The sequence below is a fragment of the Epinephelus lanceolatus genome, chromosome 6, assembly GCF_041903045.1.
Source record: "Epinephelus lanceolatus isolate andai-2023 chromosome 6, ASM4190304v1, whole genome shotgun sequence".
NCBI lineage: Eukaryota > Metazoa > Chordata > Actinopteri > Perciformes > Serranidae > Epinephelus > Epinephelus lanceolatus.
Genome location: NC_135739.1, coordinates 14772495 through 14799594, shown reverse-complemented (window position 1 = coordinate 14799594; position 27100 = coordinate 14772495). Strand labels below are relative to the sequence as shown.

The 27100-nt window shown below is 41.5% G+C and overlaps 1 protein-coding gene across 2 annotated transcripts in view; it reads left to right on the top strand.

The window, feature by feature from the left end:
* Positions 1–12261: 12261 nt before the first annotated feature.
* The window catches only part of ssbp4 (single stranded DNA binding protein 4), a 117263-nt gene continuing 102424 nt past the window's right edge, over positions 12262–27100 (top strand). The window contains exons 1-2 of one of the 2 annotated variants that reach the window (XM_033621777.2): positions 12262–12446; positions 25559–25631. In XM_033621777.2, the coding sequence (XP_033477668.1) occupies positions 12391–12446; positions 25559–25631 (129 nt within the window). In that variant the 5' untranslated portion in view covers positions 12262–12390. The remainder of the gene's footprint in view (positions 12447–25558; positions 25632–27100) is intronic. The other variant, XM_033621776.2, reaches the window with a different exon arrangement.

Below are 27100 nucleotides of genomic sequence, written 5' to 3'. Positions count from 1 at the left end.
GAAAGATATAGGAGATGGATTTTATTATTATTGCTTTCATGTGTGGCTGCAACCTGTATCTGCAGCGGAGGCACACAAAAGCAACGAGTGCCAAAGCTTTCTTTCTTTCTTTGTCTCTAATTATGGGAGCGCTGAAGAACACAGTCTTTCTTCATCACAGCAGAGGCCTGCAGTAGCCGCTGGGTGTCAGATGGATGAAGCGAAGCGAGGGGGGGTGGGGGGGTCGGGAGGGTGTTTGGGAATGGCACAGACGAACTTGGTGACCAAGTGGAATGACGCAAATCAAAACAGACAAACAGACAGGAAGGCAGGCGAACAGACATAACAGCTGGTAGGTAGGCAGGCAGACAGAGCAGCAGACAGACAGACATAATAACAGACAGACAGGTTCATATTTGGGATAACAGAGTGCTCAAAGTTATGTAAGCTGGGGCTTAGAGCTTCAAATGTTTCAGCAGCAGTAGATGTTTATCAAGGCTGTGTTGTGCAGATGGATTTTTTATTTACTGTTGTGTACAATTTCCTACATGCTCAGTGTTTTCTTTGGTCTTTGCTGAGATGTGTAGTTTTTGCAATTAAAGAGTAAATACCTTGAGCTGAGCATTATTCAAACCTAGCAACAAAACAAAACCTGTTTGTTTGTGGAAGCATGATTCTGAGACCCTGGTTTCAATTCAGTGACCAAACAGCAGCCAAGAATATGTTTATGTTTAACAACAGCTGAATGATCTATTGATTAATGTCTTGCAGCCGTTTCCTGTATAAATTTCACACTTACATGTGAGATAGGATTAGTATCAGTGATTTTACCTTGCCATTGTTTAGACGGCCCAAAAGTCTGAAGCCCCACAAGTCTGAAAAATGTCCCAGAGGGCTGAAGACCATTTCTCTGACAGCCCGTTATCCCCCCCAAAAAAGAAACGCCCATTGCTCCAAAGGGTAATTTCTGTGAAAATGCACACTCCCTGCAGTTAGTTTTAGTTTTCCAGTGGCATTTGAGCCACTGACCCCACAGTGATTTTACCAACCCATCGCAGTGTTTTCCAGCAGGCTGTTCTTAAGCACTGTTCGCACAAGTAATGTACCAAAATTCGTACATATTCTAGGTCAGTGGTTCCCAAATGGTCCACGAGGTTCGTAGTTGTCCTTAGTCATTAGTTCAAGGTCCACACAGTAAACATTACTGTACATTAAATTACATTAAATTACATTACATTACATTACATTACTGTACATTACATTACATACATTCAGCATCATAACTGCATTCGGCCATGTCGTTGAGCTAGCTTGCTGTCTCTGTCAAATAGCTGTCCATTAGTCACTCAATATATGGCAGGAATTGGCACTTCAAAATAAAAGCCCTGTGCTGGAAATTTACTGTACTTAAAAATTAGGTGGGTTTTTTTTGTTGTTGTTTTTTGTTTGTTTTTTTTTACAAACTTCACATATTTGCAATCACTTGCTCATGAGCCAGTAATTTGTGTCTAGTCCATGGATTTGGGAAGACTGCTTTTTGTGACCCATGCACTGACGAGAGTAAAGAATAAAGAAGGAAGCATTCCAATAAGGTTTGCGGGTGGGATGGTGGATGGGTCACAAAACACAGGACTTTCCCCAGGAGACCAGTGTCGGAAACTGTGTGAACTCTGAGTGAACTTAAGGTTAGTTATTTTAACATACATTGTCACCATTTTTTTGTTCCTAGAACCTAACCACAGTGACTTTCCTTGCCTCAACCTAACCTCTGTAACTTTACCCTAAGTACAACTTTACTTTATGTACGTAACATCATTCATGGGCCACTCATTTGTAGGATATTATATGAGCCATTAAGGATACGTTATTCCCAGCACCAAACTTAGGTGTTTTAAGCCAAAACAGGATCTTTTTCTGACCATAACCAGTGGTTTTCGTGTCCAAACCTAACCACACATTCACCGTAGCATTGTTGATAAATGTAACTTATCTCTGGTTTCCAGAAACGTACGCTGCAAACATTTTTCTCCTGTCAATTTGGTTGTCTAACCATAGGGAGAGTGTATTTTCGGAGAAACCGAGACCTCGGAGCAATTGGCATTTGTTTTGGGGATAACAGCCTGTCGGAGAAAAGGGCTTTCTGTCCAATGGGATATTTTTCAGACTCATGGAGCTTCAGAATTTTGGGCTGTTAGGACAATAGACAGTCCCTGATTTGGTCACATTGTCTCCCATGCTTTGTGACATGCAAACTCATGAACGTCTTCCAACCTGTTGACCCAATCGGTGACATAAGGAGGATAAAGAGGTATATGCATAGAATCCAGTTCGCTGTATTGCATTTAAAAGTGCCATTTCCCTCCAGTAAGTCAAGATGTCGCGGAGGAGGCGAGGAAAGATGGACTGAGAGTGAAGGAAAACAGAAGAGGCGGATCAAGGGGCCACTGCGAGTAAAGGCTGACTCATAGGGATTGTAGGGCGGAGGTTTCACTGCTGTCTTGTGTTTGGTTGTTTTGGGGTTGTGTGTTTCTCTTTTTTACTGGCCCTGGAGAGGCTCCTCCACTGCACACACACAAACATAACCTACACACACATGCAGGCTCTGGGGACACCTCCTGAGGCAGGTGCCGAGAAATGGGCTGAGAAAGGCATCCATTCGCTCGACGCTGAATTATTCAACCTGTGATTAATTATAATTTGGCCTCACAAAGGCAGGGGCTGGGGGAATTCCTCTGTTGGTCTGGACTGCAACTTATTGTGTTTTTCCTTCCCGTGCAGGCCGATGTTGTCGGGGCAGAGCAGAGACCTAACAGGGGTACTGGATGCCTGCACGTCTAACGTGGACCCTCACTGCTGGAGCTGTTGCATAACATGAGAGTCTTTAATGGGGAAGGACTGCACTCTGCAGACTGGAACAGAGCAAAAAGAGTTTAACACACATTTCAGGGTAAAGAAATGTGGCCAGAGATGGCTTAGTGGTTCCTGGCTTTGCAACTACATTGCTTGCATGAGTGAAAGAAAGGCCACCCAAAAGAGAAAAAGACAGAGAGAAGCAGGGAAAAAAACAGCACTAACTTACCTCCAGGTTCCTCCCAAAACTGTCATGAGTTGCCAAAATAAGGACATGTAATCCAGATTTTCTTCTATATTTCTCAAATTAATTTCTTTGTTACTCTGACCCTGTGTAAATGAACACCAGTGAAAGATACACTTCTGCAAGGCGCGGTTTCTGAAATTGCATCACAGTTGTATATCATCACTGTTATTACCCTTCACTTTTGATGTCAGACAAATATTATGTCATCAGATGGATTAACAGCTTCTACATTTAACCTCAAACATGGCATGGACAAAGTATCATCTGACAAAGTATCATCTTATGTATCTCTGTTAGTGGTCCTGACAAGTTATCTCTGCTGTTGCAATGTCGTCTAATTATTTTTTTGAACACATTTAGTCCTTTTCAAAGCAAGTAGAAATATGCCAAAAAAAGTGTCGTCAAGATGTTAGTGACAAAATTTAAAAATGAAGCCTTTTAAATGGTTATCTCCTAATATATAGTCTGACTCACCAGATGTAGACTGTGGCTATAAGCCTTCCTTTGGCAGGTTATTTAGGTCGGCAGTCTTCCCCTCCTCCGCTATCTGCATGTTGCCATTTTCAAAATCCCCTTCGCCATGGGAATCTCCAAATAACAACCTCCAAGCTAACAAACCTACATACTGAAAATGGCAAGTTTTCACAAAGAACTGAACTGTGCATTAAAGCACGCCTGCTGTGCTCTTTCAGTAAATTGATCTACAATGAATAAAACAACCTGTAAATGCACCTTGGAAAAGCCCAGACTCCTTCTTGCAGGACTCTCATGTCTGATATTGATATTGGTTTTCTGACACTGCCAGTCTGAGGTGATTTGACACATCTTTCGAAACACCTCAAGTCAAAGTATACCTGAATTCAATCCTTTTTGTGCAGAGGTCTGATCCCGTGAACCCTGTTGGTAAACCTTGTTAGTATGCATTAGGTAGCTGTGTAATGCTAACAGTTAGCCCTGTCATTGGCTACGGTTACATGATGGCTTCTCATTCAGAATGAAATAAATCTGAATGAAATCATTCGGAATTAAAGTTTTTCCAGGTAGTCTACATGGGAAATATTCATTCAGAATGAGGGTTTACATGGGTGATCAGTTCAATCACCTTTATTCAGGTCTGCGCAAGGTTTGGGGCAGGGAAGGTTTCTGATTGGATAGGGGGCGGGGCGGATGTTACGTGTTTACATTTACCGGAAGAAAACACTGTAGTCCTCGCTCCAGATAACAAGATGCTTGATGACGCCGTTCTTAGTGCCTTTTTCGGGCGTGTTTTGCTTATATTCTTGAAGCAGCAGTACGACAACAACCTTGTTCTGCTAATGCTTCGTCTGTTGAGGAGGAGAAGGGAGATAGAAGACTGTGCTGTGGCGAATGGAAACCGGTGAGTGCAACGAGTCCGACTGCTCTATCTCAGCCCGTTGCTATGCAGCCCGTTGCTATGCGTGCCATATACGTCATTGCGCCAGAAGGGCAAGGAAACGAGCATGCGCAGAAAGACCGGAATGAACTTTGACCGCTTTTAATCGGAATGGCCTTTCATTCCGATTAAAAGTGGAATTAAACTGTTCATGTAAACGTACCGACTGTGTGTGTTCCCCCCAACACTATTTTGCAATGGGACCATCACTGGATCCGGGGCTTAAAGCAACTCAAGATGATTGCGATTGGTCTAGAGAGACACAAATGATCCAGAGCAGAAAGATGATCAGTGATTCCAGACATTTCTGTGCTGTGCTGACACAATCCTTTGGGGGATAAGTCTGACTACATGAGATGACCTATATTTGACTATTTCCTATTTCACTGTCAAAACACTTTGCAGTATAAACAGTCAAAAAAAGTTTCTTTCTTATGTTTTTCCACATTAGATTAATTAAGGGTTAATTAAGGCACACTGATCAATACATCAAAATCAGAACAAACCACAACAAATTGATCCAAATTAAAGGGTCAAATCATTTTACACATGAAGTCCAATTCACTCGTCACACCACCCAGCCTGTGAAAACAGTTGTTAAATATTTTCTGTGGTTCTGAAGGGAGATCCCTAAAGTAAACAAAAATAACCCTAAGATGTCATCAGGGTAATTTCAGCTTTATTTTAAAATTCATAACTATTGCTACATTTCACACTACTACAATTTGAAACCCGTAAAACACAGACCTTTGAAGAAACTGCTGACCCTGTTTTAGAGTTGCGTTTTAGTCTGAGCGGGTGGAAACGATGATGCAGATACTCACGTTCGCTTCCTGAATGGGTCTTATCAGTCACAGCTTGTCAAGGCAGAACACTATTGCTAGATCTACATACCTTTCGTGATTTTATCTTTTTGTTGTGTGGGTACTCCTTTTCCATTGCCATGAGCTCCTCTAGTGATGGATAATGCTCCTGGCCCCTACCAATTGTAACAACTACCTAGTGATGTGACGTTCGCAAATGAGCCGAGTCTTTGAACCGGCTCTTTAGAGTGAACGAGCCAGTTCCTAATTCACGTTGTGAATTACACACACACATAGCAAAAAAACAAAACAAAACAACAACAACAAAAAAACAAACAAAGCAGGGTTCCTACACATTTGGAATTTCAAAATTCCATTCTTTCCAATACTCTAATTTCCAGACTACTTGGCGTTTTTTCTTTTTTCAGAGAACATGCAACATCTGAGTAAATATATCAGTGTATCATATTTCACATCATATTTAATTATTCTTAATAGGCGATTATAGCCAAGTACCATAATGGCATGCAAATAAAAACTCAGGTAAGTTCAATGTCTGAGCTGAGGCAAAAAGGGTTGGGACTCTGGGTGCAAGCGATGCAGTAATGAGACGTCAGTGTTTTTTCCTTTCATGTGGCTCAGAATCGCCTTCTCCCCCATGTTGGCGATGTCAAACGATTTCACACAAAACTTGCATCTAGCTCTGTGTGTGAATTGGGAATCCTTGGCCAACCAGTATTTATATACGGTATTGTCAAGCCATCCATCCAAAAACTTGCATCTACCCATTGTGAACCACGTGAAACTCGTCTTCTTGTCGAAGGTGCAGTGTTGGAGTGAAACTTGATACCTGGGGGGCTGGAGGAGGGTCATGGGGCAGCAGACTGGACATGCCACTTGTCAATCAGGTAAAAGGGGCAGTATGTTTTCTGAGACGTTTGCTCTCACACAAACTGTGCTTGGCCCGGCTTAAAACACGATCCGAATTGATTAAATTATTTTTGGAAATACCTAATTTTCTATTTTAGAAAACAGTATTTCAGAACAGTGTAAATAGTCTGGAAACATAAATATTTTTCCATACTTTATTTTTCATTTTCCATACTTTTTAATACCTGGAAATTGATCAAATTTATTTCCATACTTTTCCATACTTTCCATACTTGCGTAGGAACCCTGTCAAAGTGAATGAAAGCTAAAGAACCGGCTCTCACAAGTGAACGAGAAATCCCATCACTACAACTATCAATCTGTTTTCTACTGCCTTGACAGGCTTATACTCATGTGTTAGGCTACTTTCAGTAATAGTTTTACCTCTTCGTTGGTCCAAGCAAATAAATTTCAGGTCTTACTTTTCGCCATTTCCACAGTATTTTCTGTAATTAAGCAACCAACTGCAGGGTAGACAATCTGCTTCTTGTTTATGATGTTTTAAAGAGAAAACTATTGGTGTGGAAGTGGACTTAAATGTTTTAACAAAGTAGGCTACATCACAACCGGGGCTTTAAAAAGAGTAGAAAGCTATGTAGTTGCATTGTGGGAAATGTAGGATCTTGGGTTTTTAGAGCTTGAGACATACTTAGGACTAAAATAAAAATATCTCAGCCTCTGCTGTTCCGATTTTCATTATTCTTTTTTAAATCTGTCGCTTGTGAGCTCCCCAACTTTATGGAATTGCAATACAAAATTGCTGAAGTGCCCCTTTAAGTACAAATATAGAACAGAAAATAACTGGTTGCAAAAACATTACCCCCTTTCACCACTTGTATTCTACAGATCTGGTCCCTGCCTTTTCTGTAGCCAGCACAGTATCATTCACTGATCTCTGTGAGCAGTAAAGTAGCCTGATAGGGGACCATGCTATAGGATATTAAAAGTTAAAGATCACAAGCACATTCTGCCTTCAGGCCTGGTTGACAAATACTGTACCATAAATGTGTCTCACTTTGAGGATCTAGTGGCTAATCATAGATGCTATTATACAGAGCTGGTCACATTCGGTGATACGGAGCAACCAGTGTGCCACCTCCCTACAGCTGCTTTGTAATTGGAGTCGGAGGTATAAGAGTGCCAGGGAAAGTGGGTTGCCCTCGGGTCATTGGGGTGTCAGAGTTGGAATGAATAATAATAACCAATCCCCTTTTAGCTAACAATCAGCTAAAGATCTCATCAGGACTGCTGCTCCTGCATGAGATGTGAAATGTACAGTGGAAGCTGTGCTCTCAGTGTGGGGTGATCGCTCTCTGTGCAGAGCTGTGAGTATGACTTGGCACTGGAGACTGCTGCTTAAGCCTCCCTTGTGTTAACCAAGAACGCCCTTGGTTAACTCATCGCTTCTGGATCCACATCCAAACTGTTCGTTTTTGATTTTTTAATAATTTGAAAAACAAAAGATCATGTGTCCTTTGCTGCTTAGAAAGCAGATTCAGTAGAGCAAACCACAGAGCTGTTTGTGTGGTAGCTTGTACTCTGACCTGACTGCAATAATGATTATCTCTCGGTTTGAGTTGAATAATTGTGAATAAAAAGGTGCATACACTGTGACCTCAGTCAGCGATTATCATCAGGCAAACACCCACCAATATAAATAAAAATCAATAAGGGTTCCAGAGAACCACCTTATTTTTATTAAAGGCCAAATGCTCCTACCAGTTTGACAGTTCTCGCGCCAGTGATGCATATTGTAAACACATTCGAGGTGTTTAAAGTGCCTGTTCCTTTTACGTTAAGCATGGGTCAGGAGTGAGAAAATGTTTCCCCGTGCCCAATGACCTGTACAGCTGACCCACATCGAGGTCAGGGTCTGAGCCACGTGTGTAAAATGGATAGCGTGATGAAGAGGTTTGAAGGAACCAGTGAGGAGAAAACTACCTGACACTTGTCACACCCCCATTCGTCCTGTGGAAGGAGCTTGAAGGAGGGATATCATGGGTCATCAGGTTTGTTGTAAAAGGGTCCCAAACAGATTATCCCTGTGTTGGGCAATGTGTGGTTGTCCTGGTGTAAATGGTCACCATATGACATCACACTGATTCCAGTGGTATGAGAAATGTTACCAAGTAAACGGCAGGTAGTGGCTACCTGCCGTTTAAAGTGAAAAAAAGACATTTTATTCATTATCTTATCATTATGAATTAAATGTTGATTGCACAGCGTACGCTCTATAGAATAATGACACCATCTGCATTTAGATTAGTTCCCTATACGCCTTGTTTTCATGATGCAATTCTGTCTGCCAGTGGTACGATCTCCTGGGGAAATCAAGGCTCAATTTAAATGAAGTGTGTCAACCATTGCACAATCTGATATGTAGCAGTGTTGAGCTTATTACATAAAAGATATAATTTATTACTCATTACTATTTTGAAAAATAATATTGTTACTTTACTTATAACTCCCTGCCAACAGTAATTCATTACACTACTTGTCATATTACACCCCACAAATTGGATTATTGAGCCATTTCTTCTCAAAATTCAGTCTGTGCATGTGCTAATATCGGGGTAATTGCTGGTAAGCGCAGCTAAGGATAGATAGCTTGCAAAGGATTTTTTATGTAGAAGTCTTCCCTCGCCTGTGACTGGTATTTTAAATCAAAGTGATGGGAATATTTCCAGCTGCTGAATGTAAGTATTTCGGTCTTCCAAACTAGCTTGCTGCTTTGTTACGGGAATGCGTGATGATTACAAAAATGAATAGCTTGTTAAATGAAAAGATTGATTCTTGGCTTTCAAATCAGAAGGCAGGTGACAACAAAAGTAAGGTTGCAATGAGTTAAATGTTTTCAGGGTAACTGTAGTGAGATTTTCTCAGTAATTATTTACACTATTTGTCGCTGGTAAATGTAATATTAATAGTGATAACACTGATCCGTAGCTGTCCTCTCATTACCAAAGAGTCAATGAAAGGCCACACTGTTGTGTAGTAGGTTTGCCTGTATATTGCATTACAAGTTTGTTTGCTTCGTTATGCTAGTAATTTATTTGGTCATTCCTAAGGGCTCCATGTCATTGGTCCGACATCCCATTAGTCCGACGTCCCGTTGTTCCGATATGTGATTATACTAGGCTATACTGTATTTGTGTACCATAGAGGATCAGCAAACGCAACAAAAGTAGGCTACTGGTCGAGATACAAGTGTCATACAGAGGAGAGAATGAAACACCATAACCTCCTGTTATTAACTCTGGGGTCCGGGTTGTGTGGGGAGCTCTCCGCAGTGCTGAACGGCTCCCGGTGGCTCCGTGACCGGCTCTGGGTCAGCTGGGAAAGGCTTGAGGCGAAGCAGGCTCACGGCTTACGTGTTTGCCACTTTCTTTTTCATTTTAACCCACACCATGATCTTTTCCTGACCCTAACCAAGTGGTTTTTGTGCCTAAACCTAACCAGACCTTACAACAGGACTTCGGAACAATGGGTTTAATATGGTCGGAACAATGGGATGTCGGAATAATGGGCTGTCGGACCAATGGGCAGACCCCATTCCTAAGTGAAATATTCAGAGCGGCCATGTTGACAAGTCTGCAATCTCGGAACCCATTGGTCCCATCGGTCTGACAATAATAAAGCGTCTGGGGGCTACGGCCAATATATCATAAGATCAAGTGTATGAAGTGGATATCATGGCCAAAACTTCCTTTTCCATGTAGCAACCATTTCATCTAATCTATGTAAAGAGACATCTGCATATGAATGCAGATACATTTTTTAAAAAGCTAATTTAAAGCTAACTCGTCTTAAGACAATAGCCAGTGGGTTCAGAGATTGCTTGGACTGTTATCCGTCACTCAATCGTTTTTGGTCCAATACTACTCGGACTACAAATGGAAACCAGAAAATAACCAATACCAAAATCTTGTACTGTTGCCTACAGATTCTGCATAAATATGCATCTGTTTATAGAGATTAACAAGCTGCCAATGTTGAGTTTAGTTTCAGTTGTGCTTGTTGCAGTTGATATTAAGACAACTGTGTTTTTCTTCTCCCATGTTTTTGCCTTTCTCCTTTGCTACCTTTGTTTATTGCTGTGTGTACATTTTTAAAGGTGTGTTGATACTTATAATTGAAACCAAGATATTAGTGTGAGTGTTTGCTAGGCTCTGGGCTCTGGGCTCTTGGCTCAGACTGAACATTAAACTGCCATGAAGGGTCATTTATGCATTAGATATGTATATAGACGTGGACGGAGCCTGTCTGTACTCGTCATACTGCGTTCATTTTGTTACTATTTGTGCACATTTTCTGAAAGGTTCTTGATACAGATGAAATGTAGTAGTACCACCAAACATCTGGGGGCAGTGTAGCGTAGTTTAAGGACACGACAAAGACATTTTAAAAATGACGGTATACAATGAGTCATTAATACAGCAGAAAGAGTTCTCTGTCCACATGTTGAAACGTATTTAATGGCCTCACAGACCACCACTGTCTACAATGCTGCCTCTGTTAAAAGGTACATTATAACAACCTCCTCCATGGTCGCCATAAAACAGTTTTCAATAGCATAGTAGCTCCATGTCACATACAGTGCTGCAGTGATGACACGTTACTATAGGCCGACACTGAGGTTAGCATCGCCCTGGTTACCTTGTCAAAATCCAATGAATCATTGCAGAGAATAAGCTCTGTGGCAAACAAAAGTTTATGATACTTAAACGTTTTGTTCAGCGAGATAATTTTCACAAATGAGCACTACTTTTATGATTTTTGAAGCGTAGTAGGCTCAATGCAATCACCAGAGGTAAAAAGCTAACGTTAGGCTATCAACAAACTACACCACAGTTGCATGACTCATCGTTGCTACAACAAGGCTGTAACCGCCTAGCAACCGCCTTTTTTAAGACACATTAAAGCTTCAAAACTCACAAGTAGTGACGTATTTTATGTCATCGAATAAAACATTAAAGTCTTCTAAGCTTGTGTGAACCACAGACCTTATTTCAGGACTCACTTTGAGACGAGGGAACCAGTGGCGCTAAAATGCTAACTCATTTCCAGGTTTTAGGCCTCATAACTGCACCGCTCTGTTGCCATACCTTGACGTTTGCTGAGACAACGCCCCTGCGGTTGAGAGTATGTTATGGTTAACAAAACAGTCAATTGCAGGTCTGTGATGACACAAACTCACCCTGACCTCCACCCTGTAGGGTCACAGTACTTCCTGTACTGGCACTGACTGTCACCATTGGATGTATATTGTGAGGTGCATGATCGTTCTAACTCCCGATCTGAAACAGACTGCAAAAACCCAACTGTGGTCAAATCCATGAGTATAACACAAGGCAGAAATTTGCATAATGTCTGCTCTTTTAGCCACCACCTGCCACTGAATTGCTGCTGAGTATTTCCTGTGGACATACTGTACTGAGAAATAATTATTTGTTTGTTGACACAGCGACACAAGCTCATGAGGTGCAGTAATTATTTCGCTACACATGACAAAACAATTGCAACGACTAAACATGGAGAAATAAGACCTGTGTGCAAACATGTTAAATATGAGAGTCCTCATTGTTAAGAGTCAAAGTCCCGACATCAAATTGGAGCCGAAGTCCTGGAATGTCTTACAGGAGGGGGGAAAACATAACCACTACTGCCAGCCTCCCAAAAAGAGCTGGCTGCAGTCGTTAAGCGAGGAGCCTGTACCCGGCATGCCTTTCCCCATCTTCCCCCCCTTCTCTCCTCATGTTTCTGAGGTCAGTAAACAAGAAGTGTGTGTTTCCCTTTAAGGAGCCCCCACCGTTTGCACAGCGGAGGGAGGAGGAGCGGGCCTGCGGAACAGCGGCTGAGGAGGGAAAAAAAAAAAAAAAAAAAAATCCAACAGAGGACGGTTTCAAGTCCCCCCAATAGAAACTGTGCCTGATTTGTGGCCAATGTTGGAGATGTAAAAAAAAAAAAAAAAAAAAAAAAAAAAAAAAGAAGAAGAGAAAGAGAGGGAGGGAGAGGAGAGAGAAGGAGGAGGGAGGAGGAGGGGGAGGAGGAGGAGAAGGGGGGGGGAGGAAAAACACTAAAGGGGTAGCTATGGAGATGGAGCGTTTTCCTGGCTGCTTTCTTTGACAGGTGTTGAGTGGGGCAAAAGTCTTAAAACAGAATCCAGCATGTACGCCAAAGGTAAAGGAGCTGTCGTCCCTTCCGATAGCCAAGCGAGAGAAAAGTAAGTGAATTATGCGCTATATGTAATACTTTACCTGCTTATCATGCAGGAGAGGGGGGCAGAGGAGGGGAGTCCAACTTTCTAAACTAGCTACTGTTATTTAAAAGGAGTGTACTGTACTAAAAGAGTGCGCTCCTCTGCGCGCCCCCCTCCCCTCCGACCACCGTAGAGGTGCGTCTCTTAAACTTTTTTTTTTTAATTGTCTTGTTTGCACTTTTGCACGGGATATTTACTAATATTGTGTGTCTGTGCAATGCGCACACACTTCCTCCTCCTGTGCAAGCTTTTTATTTTGGAGAGCAACATTGTATTTTAATGTTGTGATCCTGCACGCTTCTGCAAGTATCCAACAACAAGAAGAAGAAGCGCGTTTTCATTTCGGGGTGAAACATGTTTCTGTGGGGTGTTTGTTATGTGCTCGGACACACCGCTCGGCTCGTCCTCTTGTAAACTTTCCGATGTGAAGCTGCTCGGATGGTTTGATTATTCGGTGTTGTAGAATTTAAAACACGGGTGCAGCTTGCTCCGGCTTGTGTTCGCTCTGTGTGTGTTTCTAGCCGGGCGCAATCAAACCTGGCGATGAAGGAAAAAGTTTTGTCCCATTCAGCAGTCATACAGCGGTGGTAAACTTTTTAGCATCCACTCACACGAAGGAGAGTCATGCTGCCACGAGAATGAAGCTGTTAAAATTACAGAAGCGGGCTTATATTACGTGACTAGTCAATTAATGTAACATCGGATGTGAATCTTCAGGGTTATTGTGTGTGGAAATATTGCAGAAATCACTTTCGCGTGCTTTTATATACATGCAACACCATCATGCTTTGTGCTATAATCTGATTTAAATGTTCTTTATTTCCCTCACCTTAAAGCACGTGTGTTAGTGCATGGATTAGTGCTTTAATATAAAAGATAAAAAGCCAAGTAACTTTTAAATGTCACTGTCCCTTGCATAGACTGAAGGCTGCACTGCTCCTCATGCCTGCTCTTTATTTCGCTGCTCTCTATATGTGGCCATTCACAGATTTCTTTGCATCCCCGCTCTTTAAATTGATGTTGTCCTTTATCACCATTAGCTATTTTTAAGCACCAAAAAAAACTCAGGAGGAGTGAGCAGGGATCCCTGCTGGGATGCAATTGTAATCTAAAAACACTGTCAGGTCCTGGGAGGCTGTGCTGTTACACAGCGCCTCATACATCTGTAATAGAAACAAAATTTCTTTAGAGACTCTCTTGCATTTTTTGATGCATTGCCATGTCACATTCAATTGATTAAGCTTTCTAGAGATGTGGGCTCGCTTATGTGCTTAGTGTAAGCTTCCTTGACTACGACTTTGTACACTTCCAGTGCCACGAGCGTTTAATTTCACTCTGAATTCACATCAGATTATTGGAAAATTGAGCAGCTCCCTGTGTGTTTGTGTCTGTGTGGAGGTGGAGGAGTGAATCCTAAATGAAAACAGTCCCATGTGGTTTGACGAACAGCAGGCGGAGTGACCTTTGAACCAGCATATGATGCTTTAATATTGCATATGAACCATCAGCAGACGCTGGGCTGCCTCTACACCTGTTTGTGTGCCTTGGCTTCGCTACTTTATTTACAATACGACGAGAGCAATTTGTGATTTTAGATGCTGTGTTCTTAGACAGTTTTTAGTTGCACTTGCTTGTTCAGGGAGTGTGGATTATGTTCCATGTGTTATTGGGAGTGAAATCAGTGCAGAGGCAGCATGTATTTCAAATGATAGTGTAGGAGGAGGATTAATAATTTAACTCATAAGAAATACAAGTCTTTTGGGAGCTGGAAATGATGAACGCTTCTGTGTTAAGGCTGCTCCTGAATAACAAAACTCTTGAATTTGTTGTTTTTATTTTAGTGTGTTTGTTTGCATTTATTTCATATATCAGAAACCCCACAGTAAATATCACAGTCTTCAAAGCTGTGTGTATATTTAGTTTAGTTCCCGTGTGAGTGTGTGTCCTGCACGTCACAGGCCTATAGGTATTGTCCAGACATAATGGACGACGCTTGCCCTCTCCCCTCACCTGTCTTGTCACCCTAACCTGCCCCGCAGGGCCAACACATGTTTCCTTGTAAATGTGGAGCTCACAACAGCTGCCTCAATGCATCACTGAATTAGCTCATATTCATATTTACATATTCATATGGCTCTTTGCATATGCAGATACTAAAAAAGGGGGCGCCCTGGATGGACTTCCGATTAAAGCAGACTCACTCATACAGTGTGACAGAGCATCACAGCTGCAGCGCCTGCTTAGAGGATTGATAATCAAGTCATAGAATTAAATAAACTATAAACCGATCATGTAATACCTATAATAACGTAAGGAGGCAGTCAGGTTTGGTCAGCTGGTTTGTTTAAAATACAGAAGACGATTAAAAATAGTTGCATTACTATATATCAGCTCTAATTAAATATATCAAGGTTATTCTTCCAGTGTTCCACTAGATATTTTTATCCCACTAATGTGTGAATGTGCTCCTGTTTAAGCTTGTTATTCTTTTGATTTAGATTAAGTTGCACCATATTGCAGTTAAATTAGATGCACAAAACTTGTTGAAGGAAAAGTAGAGACTAATAGTAAAGACTGGAGTGGATTGTAATTTGTCCAAAGCAGTGTTGTAGAGTTTAAAGCAATCACACAATACAAGGGTGCGGGCAGGGCATGTGATTTAGATCAATTGGTGCTCCAAGGAAGAAGTTGCAGAGCGGAATATTGTGTAGTTTCTGCAATAACTTTTGCTGCTGTTTGTATTTTTAGGGCATGATGTGTCATTAAATTCCTAAAATTGTACACATTCAGTATTTCAAACAGCTTTTATACTTTAACACCATTTGGTTTTGTTTGCAATCTGGCGTCGTTATGAGTGACGTCCAGCTGCTGAAGCTTTGCGGGGAAACTGTGGATTAACCTCACTCTGGAAGTTTTGGAACAGCCAAAAGAAACAGCATCTTAATAATCATTTTTCAGGGTTCCTACGGTCGTGAAATTCCTGGAAAAGGTTTGAAATTAGAAAAACAGCCCTGGAAATATTTTGCAATCAACAAAATGCTTTGGAAAAGTTTTAGTATTTTCATAAAAATCCTAAAACATGTTTGATACTACGAGAAATATGCTCCTTGTATTACTTATTTACAGTCTAGTGCTGCTCTGCGTGGCCGTTGAAACGTCACTAGTATCACATGATTCACATAGACCAGAATGGCAGCACGTCACCGCCAAGGCTGCACGCCCTTTTGAAAGAAAGAAGCACGCTGTCATGTTAGGCGAGAAACAGGAAAATGCTGAAAATGCTGAAAACCAAGGCGTTCACACTGATATTTGAGGCACCTAAGATTCATAAAGATTTGACTGGTAAATCTTTAAAGCAGTGGTTCCCAACTGGTGGGTCGCGGGTCCTTTCGCGAACATGTTAAGTATGTAAAAAACACACTTTATTTTGAAGTACAATGCATTTCCAGCACAGAGCTTTTATTTTCAAGAGCTGTATCTTTGCTGTGGAGTGAGCAACTAATGGACAGCCACTTGACAGAGACAGCAAACGACCTCAACGACATGTTCAAATGCAAGTATGACACTGAAAATATTACACCATGTGGACCTTGAACTAATGACTAAGGAGAAACCTGGACCCCCTGGCTGGACCAGTTGGGAAATGATCCTGGTGACAGTAACTGATAACTTTATTTAACAAGAAAAAAATGCATACAAATTTGCTAAAATTACAACCCAAACACATCGAATTGCATTGACATAAAAAATATTATGGAAAAGTTATGGAAATTCATTGGTAGAATCTGTGGGAACCCAACTAATTTTTACACCACTGTCTCCTGAAACTCTAAGAAAAGAGGAAATCTTAAAAAAAACTTCTAGGAGCAGAGATAAAGGTTGTAACTTACTGTATGTGGTACAGTGTTGTAGGTGCTACAGTGTCTTTTAACTCCTGGTGTTGCAATCCTACCATATTCCCTCTGATAATAATAATCTGTTGATTGCCGTATGCAGTTGTCAGATTTGATACATTTTCTTTAGGTAATCTGGTGCGTACAGATGTGCAGTCTGCAACCTTAAAAAGTTTACCAGAAAATGCAAAGCTCTTGTGTAGTGCTGCATGTTCCTCTGTGTTTATAGTACTGAATGCTTCAGTTATCAGCCACCTGAACTGTATACAGTAGTCCTCAGGTTTAGTATACAAAATGTTCCAATATACAAGCTCAAGTGTGCGTTTAAGTGTGTGTGCGACACTGCACAAAGCTGTGTGTGCATGCAGAGCGTGTTTTTATTTCCTTCAAAGCCTTGAAACCAAGGCTCAAATCCAGCCCGTTTGTTCAGAAATGCAACATAAAACAAACAGTCACATGTGCCTTTCACACGTATGTGGATTCCTCCACACAGCTAATGCTTTGCCATACAAGCGCCATCCAGCTGCCTGGTTTCGCTGTCTTAAGATCACAGGTAGCAGGCACGAGGGGGGGGAGTGAAGTGTTTTGTTTGCACATCCTTGAAAAACATTATTGTGATCAGACATTTTGTAAAACGAAAACATGCTACTGTTAATAATAAAGGTAGAGGGAGAACCGGTGCCCTTGCAACCAAAGAAATTAATTACTCTACACGTTTTTTTTCACAGTGTTTTATTTAATTTAATTTGAACGGGGGTAATACAGCAGCTTCAATATTAATGTCACCTTATTATTTAGTAACTGGAACCTCTTTGAAATATGCACTGATGAATCTGGCTTCCTAATTAAAGGTGCCATTCACAAAAATATTTAATAGCTTGATCAAACATCTCATTTTTTAAAAATCACATTCTTAGTTTCCAAAAGAATTCTGCTCCCCTCGTTTGTTTTCTAATCCTCTGTGTTTGTTTACAGACATTTTTGTGCGATTTCAAGTGTCGCTGGATTTGTTTGGGAAAAGAACTTCAAGAACTTCAAGTTAATCAGTTTGTTTTGAACACGGGGTTCTTTACATCCTTCACTCCTCCTCTGGCTCCTCCCACGTATTTACATGCAGTTTAATGGGGATCTTCAGGTCTGAATGCATGGTTTTGATTCTACACAGATGGCTCTGCCATCTGCATTTTAGCCTTTTGAAAGAAGCATAAAGAGCTACGCACCAACATAGGCAGAAACATTGCACTAAAAGTAAAGAAACCCTTGATTTACCCTCAGCACCCTTTGGCTGACTGCTTTCATTCAGATATGTCAACAGTCAATTAATGCTGCCTTTCGTCAGCTGCTTTGGGTGCATCCGCACAAATTTGTTAGTTTTCTCACTTGAAATAAAGGAGACAGTATAAATATTGAAGCTACGTGCCTGAAGTTGTTAATCAGTTTGGCAACAGAGCACACAGAGGAGAAGTGTGTATGTCTTCTATCAGGATACAGAGAGAAGCATCTGCCTGAACACACAAGGTTCACAAGAATTCACGTGTTCTGTTTTTATAGAAAACAAAGGATTGGATTATTGTTTGTTAAAGCTATTATCATACATGTATTAATGTGCTCATTTGCTGCTCTGCCTCTTTCACTGAGAGCTGACAATGAACGAGTTAGTCAGTCGGTTAAACTCTGAGGTTTGAGGACATTTACAGGTGAGTTTGTCGATTGGTAAACGCCACAGAGTCAACCTCGCTGCTGCTCAGAAGTGAGAGGACTAAATGTTTTTGTCTGAGCACAGATGCTCGTGTGTGTGTGCATGTGTGACAGAGTGTGGATTAACCCATGGCTAAAGCCATGCGTGTTTACACGCGTATTGACACTGATTTGTTTTGACAAAGGAACTGCCATAACAAAGCTAAGCAAATATAAACAGTGTGTGCAGTGGGAATAAGCTTTAGTGAAACAGCTTCACAGTATCACAGGTGTCTCAAACAGCCATCCAATCTCTCATTCACCTTCAAGTGAAACATCGCCACGTTCACACCCGTTCACCACTGCACTGTCAGATCTATACTGCTTTTATAAGATCTTTATAAATATTTAATATTTAGGAAATAATATTTTGTGGTTTTATCCGGTTACGCTTTGTGTTACATTCGGTGCGCCACTGAATACATAAATTATGCATGCTATACATGTTTATTCTATTGTGAGAGATAATATATGAAAGCAGATGCAGTAACGAGCCCGGCTGAATCCTCCTCCATCACTGCCTCCATTCATACCTTACCTCACCCTGCCCCTGCCCTTGCCGCTGAATTATTGAAACGAAGACATGAAAGTTAATTTGCTAACTGTCTGTGCTTTAGCTGGCTAAACTCAGCCAAGATGCCCTTGTCTCTGGAGGGGAGCGAAGGAAAGGGAAGGCAGGATGGGGCAGCCCGGGGCTAAATGTCAGGTGTGTTTCCTGGGGACGAGGCAGTGGGAGAGATCTCCTTGATGTGTGGACATGGAGCAAAGTAATAGTTAGGCAGCGTGAGGTTCGGGCCAGGGAAGGAGAGAAGATCAGAAAGTGTGTAGCAGACTCCAAGTTGCTATATGGTGGAGAAACTTGCAAATGTCTTGTAGGTTAAGAGGGGGAGAGTGAGAAACAACAGATGCACTGCTTGGCTTTGTGTCTCATCTAACGTAAAGTCACAAAGCAGCTTTTTATCCTGAGCCTTGACATTTAGTTAGCAGTCAAAGCACAGGTCAAATATTCTTCCTCCCACTCAGACAGATCTTCCTCTCATCATGTAATTTGCATCAGCACTCTTTATCTTTAAATTTCATCTGTGGACGACTTCAGTGAAGGAGGAGAGAGCGATGTTTTGCGGAGGAAATTTGAGACGTGGAGTGGACTGCGTGGTTGTGGTTTTGTCTTGTAAGCATCTCATCTTTTATTCCTGAGTGACATGTGTAACTAGTGCAGGGTTCACAGGGAAGGAATACAGGTTTACAGTATCCACAGAGAAAGGAGCTGAGGCCCTGACCTTCAGTTTCCCTCTGACACAGCTCTCCTGTACAGTACAACCCCCCCACTCCCCATGTCTCCTTTATCTACCTGGCCTTCCTCAGGCTTTGCTCCATCAGCTAACAAAAAGTCTCCTCCTCAGCCGAGTTACACTTACTGCTTCTGACAGAGTAACAAAAGGTGTCCCCTGAAGCCTGGATTGAATGAGTATTTTTAAATAATGCATTGCAGCCGGGGCAGGTGCCCATCACTAGGGCAAAGAGCCCCTCAGATCACACTGGGCTCTGCCATGAAAATTTCATTGCATTGCCGCATTGCTCATGGGAATCTCTGTTCGATCCTGTACAGTGCGGACGGGATATATAGGAGCTGACGCCTGCCGCTGGGTATTTCACACTGCAAAGAGGGCTTCATTTTTACATTTTACACCAACAGATTCCTCACTATACCCAGAACCTGGGAAACTTAAACGTCCCCTGAACTGCTTAGGCTGACAGAGCAAAAACGAATCTGGGTGGTTACGTCAGAGTGAATGACCAAAAAACACAAAACAAAAAAAGGCAAACCTGATTATTCAAGTACTGTCACAGCCATACTCCCCGGCATGACTTTCTCATTTCCCTCTCACTTTTTAAAATCCTATTTTGCCCCTGAGTTTTACAGTTTCAGTTTCTTTTACCCACTAAAATACATCTAAACTGTGTCCTCTGACTGTCCAGCTGCCAAAATCCAGATGAGAGGAAAAAGGGGCCTGATAGAGATGTTGACACGCTCATCTTTGCTCTCACAGATATTAAGGTTTCTGAGCAGCAGTGAGATATATGTTGATTTATTTTGCCCTGGGTTTTGCCCCTTTGCCTTACGTTACTGCCAGCGTTTTTTGGGGCTGTTTACCATGGATGTATAAAAGGTGCTCACTGGGCATACACGCCAAAAAGTCTCCAGCAGGTTACCTCATGGTTGTATGTTTTTGGCCCATAGAGCACACACCCTTTAGTCCTTCTGCCGAGCAGGGTTGAAAGCAGGGGTGTCCACTGGTGTTTTCAGACCAAACAGTTTTTGGGAGGAACCTCCTTCAGGGGAGCTCCCCCCTAGAATGTCATACCTTCAGGCTTTTTTTCTGTCTGCATTCACATCGTCAATGGGACACTGAAGTCCCGTACTATTAGCTGGCAAGTGGTTGGTTTGCACTGTATTTCCACTGTTGCTCTGTGAAGCCTGGACTTCACTGTCGGTCCATTTGTCCATGTTTTCTTCCATTTTTTCCCCTTGCTAGCTGTTGATCAGGTTTTGCGTTCTCTGTTCTTTACATGGTAAACAAGTTTTAAAAACTGGCGGTTGCCGGTGCTGCACTGGCTGTGTTAGACCAATCAATGTCACTCATGGTTCTTCATGTGCTGAGAGAGTACCTACTCTGAAATAGCTTCTTTGCATATGACGTTAGACATTGGTGCGCTGTCCAGATGGAGGGCAGGCAAATAGAAGCAAAGGCTTCCAACACTGCACACATGCCTATGATTTGCGCTGTTTATGGTTGTTGGGAAAAACTGGGAAAAAACAAAGGCCACTTTAAAGCCCAAAATTCGGAGAATGTAAAGGAGAGACTTAAAAAACTTAAGGCCAACATGAGTTTCAATTTTCTGACAATACCTGCTGCGTGCAGGTTAATCCAGCCCTATTATGTAGTCAGTTTCTTCTATATCCAATTCACACAGTGTATGGATCAATCACTTCCTGCCTTCCATCTAAATTTTACATGTCATAAGAGTTACATGATTGCAAACAAGCTATAGGAGCCAAAAAAAAAGGCGTTATAAGGATCACTACGATCATTTCTAGTTCTTTCAGTGCAGACACAACAAAATGGGAGCTTCTTAGAGCTATGAAAAAGTTTCTGAAAATGCCCCATGACTTCCACTGGTGGAGCTGGGTGACCTCCTGTTGGTACCCCTCACACATGAATAAACAAAATAATTTCATCATATGGCTCTGGTAGACTTTCCAAATGTTAATAGACCGAATGGAAACTCTGATAATAAGATGATTGATTATGGAGGGTTTGTAATGTTCAAAAAAAAAAAAATTTTTTTTACAGCCAGTCCTTTTTCTAAAACTGCAAATGAGAACAATATCACTTGAAACAATGTGCCCCCTGTGATGATCCCAAAAGTTGCAATACCCCGTGTGGCCACTGTAATTTTTTTCCCCCAAGAGTGTTTTGATTAGTCCTGCCCAGCTGTGCTTTGACCGGCTAGCAATAACCCCTAACCATGTCCTCTTTGCCATAACCCTACTTGCATCCAACCCCAATGCAACAATACAACAAGTACTAGCCAGTCACAGCAACAAAAACATAAATTGGGACAAGGCAAAAAAAAAAGAGTGGCAACTACACCAAAACTGATTTCGAGTCCAGCAGCTTTCCTGAAGGCACATCTGAAAAAAATCATCAATTTTCGTAAACAAATAAATAAATAAATGAATAAAGAATTAAATAAATTTCTAAAAATGATTTACACTTAGGTAATATTTCCCCAAAAACACACTAAAATTAAACATCAATCAAGGCTATGGCAGATATTGACAAAATGGACAGTGCTCTTTTAAACCATTATGGATAATATATATTTTTCTTTTTTTTAGCATTTATTATGAAAAGCTTGATAAATTCTAATATTAATATTACGTTATTAATAATTTTATTATAATATTAATATTATAATAATATAAACAATTTAATGATGATAATATTCTTTGTAAATGTACTTTTTTTTCTCTTACAGTTTTTTATTTTTCACATAATTAAACATGATAGACTTGTTCCTAAACACAACACTGATCAGTTTCACTTAACCATACCAGGACAGTCACTCCATTCCAGATCAATATTAAACATTTACTACAGGCAGTTTGCTCTGTCTTGTGACTCACCCTTCCCACAATCCTTCTCTGCACATGCAATCTGTGAGCGGGCCTTTAGTAGTGACACCTCTTAAAGGAAACACTGACCACCCCTCCATCACCACATCCACCCAACAAACACAGAAACACTCTAATGAAAAACTCTGTTGAACCATAAATCCTTTTTTCCTAACAGCGTGTTTACACTACGTATCTGAAAAGGGTGTTGATACAGTTGTATCTGATGTAAGAGTGAGAAATAGAAGAGGCGATAGCATCTAGTGTCTAATGCTAGTTGAAACTGGTTTGGACCAGCTGTAGCAGATAATTTTCTTTTAGCAGATTGTTGTCAAGACATTGCAGTGAAATTCAGTGATATCTTTGAGGTGATAAAGAATCAGGTTGCTCAACTCTGGCCCGGCTCATTATTGATTCATTCAGTATCATCCAGCATCAACCCAAACATCATAACTCTGTGTCTGCTCCGGCCTTGATGCATGTGATCAGCATAAAAACAGTCGCCCACCGCACACAAAAGCTCAGCAGCTCCCCGCTAGTCTGTGTCACACCTGGAGACGATGGCATACAGATGATTGCAGGTTGTGATGTCTGTTTAGACTTCTGCATTGTAGTAAAAATACTGAGTTGATTCTTTGTGCTGCTGAGGGAGTAAAGGTTGATTTTGTCCAAGAGAGAGGTCCATGTGCGTCTTTCTGCAGCTTCATGCTCAGAAAAATACTGAATATCTGAGATGCAGAGGAAGACAACACTGATGTTATTAAGTTGTTCCTTAGTTGAGGTTTGAGTCTGGCCCAGCTGCTGCTTCCTGGATCTCTTCTTCTCTTTCAGCGATGAGCGTTAGCAAACAAAGGCAAAGACAGTGACGAGTAATAAGGATGAGTCAGCTGTTGAGAAATAGAGCAATGATCTGGTCCCACCAAAGTCACACTCTGTTACATAGAGATGGTTTGATTTTAGTTGATCAGATTTAGAGCAGCCCACAGTGACTTCTTCAACTTTCCAACTTTTTCCTTTTTCAGTTAAAAACAGTCAGTTAGCTAAATAGATTGACACCACTCTCATATCTGCATGCACAGCCAGGAGATGATTAGCTTAGCTTAGCACAAAGACAGAAAACAAGGGGAAACAGTTAGCCTGAAACTGAAACATTTTTGGAAAATTGAAACAGTGATTCCAGAGAGAAGCAGACAGAGGGGTCTACAGTCTGTGTTTGAAGGATATATCCAGGATGTCAAACTGACTCAGCAGCAACAACAGGTTAAAAAGACAAAGATAGTTAGAAGCTAAAGCCGAACTATAGGCTACAGATCACAGTGTAAAAGTGAACCACCACATCACTGCTGATCACCACAGAAGATGATGAGTATAAAGGGAAACTTTGCTGATATTCAACTAGCTGTGTGGCATCACAGTGTGTGCAGATGAACAGTGTTTGGCTTCACTCCTGTGTTCCTTGGAGGGCAGGGATCTCGTTCTTCTGCGCACACTGTGATGACACAGAGCTGGTTAAATATCAGCAAAGTTTCCCTGCTTCCCTTCACTGGTTCCTGTACAGCAGGGTCGGTCTTTTTTTCACTGTTATAATCATTAAAAAGCAAAAGCAACATGTGTATACATTCATTAGGCTATATCTTCAGTAGCTAGCTGGCTAACCCTACACTTTTCAGGGTTTGATTTTGGTTTTGGAACAGGGAAGAAACGTATATCTTTTTCCAACCTCTCCAGGTAACGAGTATCATTAATACACGACGTGCCCCAGGCACAACATTTAGCTCCAAATCCACAAAACCAGCCTGAAAATGAAGGAAATCTGAAACGACTGCATTAGAGTCAATGGAGCACAGCTGTGTTGTTGTTGGAGCCTGGTCTGAGCCAGCGTGATGCTACATTATGATTGGCCAGTCTGCGTCCAGGGGCGGGACTTACCGAAGGGTCAATTGTCCAGCTGAAAGCGCTTGAGAGTGGTTTTTTTTTTTTTTTTGGAAGATGCTTTGGATGCGTCTTGTTGCTATGATACAGAATTTTCATGGAAGTAAAGATGTTCGCACAATGTAGAGTACTTACTCTGGATAAAGGGAAGCCTGAAGCATGTAGGGAGAAATTACGGACCCCCCGGTTTGCATGGGTTCATGAGAGGAAACATATATTAGTACCATATATACAGTATGCTGACATAAGTCTATTCCATTGTTGTTGGTGTTCAGCACTTCCACATGTAAGATATGATGGCTGATCTTTGTTCAGTTTGTCCTGCCCCTTTTCTACTGTGCTTGGACAGGTGGGTAAAAAGTGACAGTGAGGAGTGAAGCATTTTACCCAAAGTTGAACATTTTTCAACTCTCAGCACTCAGAAAACAAAAAAAAAAACAGACATGCAGAGCTCAGTGCAGAATAGAAGCTCAGCGCCTTGTCATGCTGCTGGCGTTAAGAGCGTAGCGTAAATAGGTGGCGCTCACATTGTAAAGACTTTTAAAAATATGCTGGGCTCATCCTTCCTCTAAATGCAGAGCATCAACCCCAGAAACTTTTCTTGGACGCTTGTTGGCCATAGCTTCCGCCAAACTCTTTGCCGCAGCTCCATCGTTATGGTCTCTCCCCCCTCTCTTTATTTTAAACTGTCAATATTCATTATATCAAAAGCAAACATCTGAGTCATGCACATACAGATGAAGCATTGAGAAGACAAAACAAAAAGCAGTGATATACAGACAAAACAAAAAAAACAACAAAACAAAAACAACACAAATCTTAAATGAATTAATTTCTCCCCCATATCACTCTGGCTGAGTGACATAAGCGCATCACTTCTGGTGCGCCTGCACGAAGTCGCCTCTGAACGTGTTTCTCTCAGCGTCTGCACTGTCTTGTTTTCAGCCTCTGTGCCTCAACAGCAGAGTTCCTAAAACCACAGGGATATGGCTGAGTGCCACAGAGGCTCTTTAGCTCGGAGCTGCAGAGCTTTACATCACACATTTACAACCCCTCCACAGTGTATATGATCTCCATGCTGTGAAATCTTGTTTATCCAAGCTCCATCTAAAACGACACTGTGATGATTTTCTGCCAATTGTGCGCATTTGTTGGACGCACATTGATGGGCTACTTGGAATGAAACAAGTGTTATACAAACCAGGATGAGGAGAGAGCATGACCTTGTTTTTTTAATTTTGAAATAATCGTTCAAATGTGCTGCTTTTTGAAGGAGGTTTAAGGACGGTAAAAGATCCCCAGCACTGACTTCTCTCTCTGTCTTTGTTTTCCAGGTTAGCTTTATATGTGTACGAGTATTTGCTGCATGTCGGCGCACAGAAATCAGCACAGACCTTCCTGTCAGAGGTAAGACGTTCTTTCAGACTTCCTGTTTCTTAAGCCTGAGCGTGATTCCCCCTCTATTGTATGACCAGGAATGGGATTCACATTATAAGGCTTCAAGCAGCTGTTGAGCAGTCTTTCTAAAAGCTGAGCTCTGGACACTGAAAACTGTGACAAAATAATACATTAATGAGCCAAGACTGTTTTTTTACAGCTGCTGAACAACAGTCATGTTTTTTTGAGGGTTTATTAATTTGGGACAATGTAAACATGGCATCAGTTGGGCTACTTAATATGATTACCCGCCCTTCATTATTAGCTCTAATTTGTAATCATAAACATTGTATAATTAGAGCGGTTTGACACATTGTGAGCATGTGTTGTTGCTGGCTTTTCTGCTATGACATTTAAGAAGCCAAGCCAGTCCCTGCTAAGTTAATTCAAGCGCACCTTTAATATTTGAAACCATTCCAACTCTAACCGTGTGTCCCAGGTCCGCTCGACTTATTAGTCTCATATTATGCCCCTGAACTGTTGAAGAGGTAAGGTCTCTAATGTGTTGCATCCTCTTCCTTAATGGACATCCTTCCTGCTAATGGTCCCGTGTCCAGGCAGTCTCCTGTACAACACCTCTCCTGCCCCGGCTGGCTTTATTCAGCTCCACTTAATACACTCCCCAACACTGAGAGGGCTTTACTGGCAAGCAAAGGCAGGTCTATATCATTCAACTTTAATACTGACAGCGTTTATCTGTCATTTCATCAGGTGAGCTCAGTGTAGAGTCACATAGAGATACTGTTGCACCTGCATAAACTCACACATGCACGCTGCACACCCAGGTGCAAGAGAGAGGAGTGAGCAACAAGCAGCTCAGCTCATCATCTAGCAACAGGCTTTGATGAACTAGAAGAGTTGATTTTAAGGTTGAAATTGATTTTATAGCAATTTTGTAAATATTAAAGGTCCAGTGTTTCAGATTAAGGGGGAAATATTGGCAGTAGCCCAGAATGGATACATCAAACACTGGCTCTAGATAGGGCCATTCACTTTTCTTGTCGGCCATTGTAGTTCTCCAACACACTTGGCACGTGGGAGAAGTTTCAGTTAGTTGCAATCTGCAGCCTCACTACTAGATGCCACTAAATCCTACATACTGAGCCTTTAACGTTATACTGAGGACTGAAGTGAGTAAAGACAGTTTTGGAAATGCACTTATTCCCTTTGTTGCTGAGAGTTAGATGAGAAGATTGATACCACTCTGTAAATATGAAGCTACAACTAGCAGCCAGGCAGCTGGACTTGCTTGAGTTTCTCTGAGACATTTCGCCTCTCTGAGCTTAAGTTCTCTGAACCGAAGAAGCCTCTTGGATGACAGGCGGAACGTCTTCAAGAAACTCAAGTATGTCTAGTTGCCAACAATATAGCTCTTAAGATTACCATGACGTGAATGACTGAGAAGCTTCACCGACAACTAGCAGCCAGTTAGCTTAGCT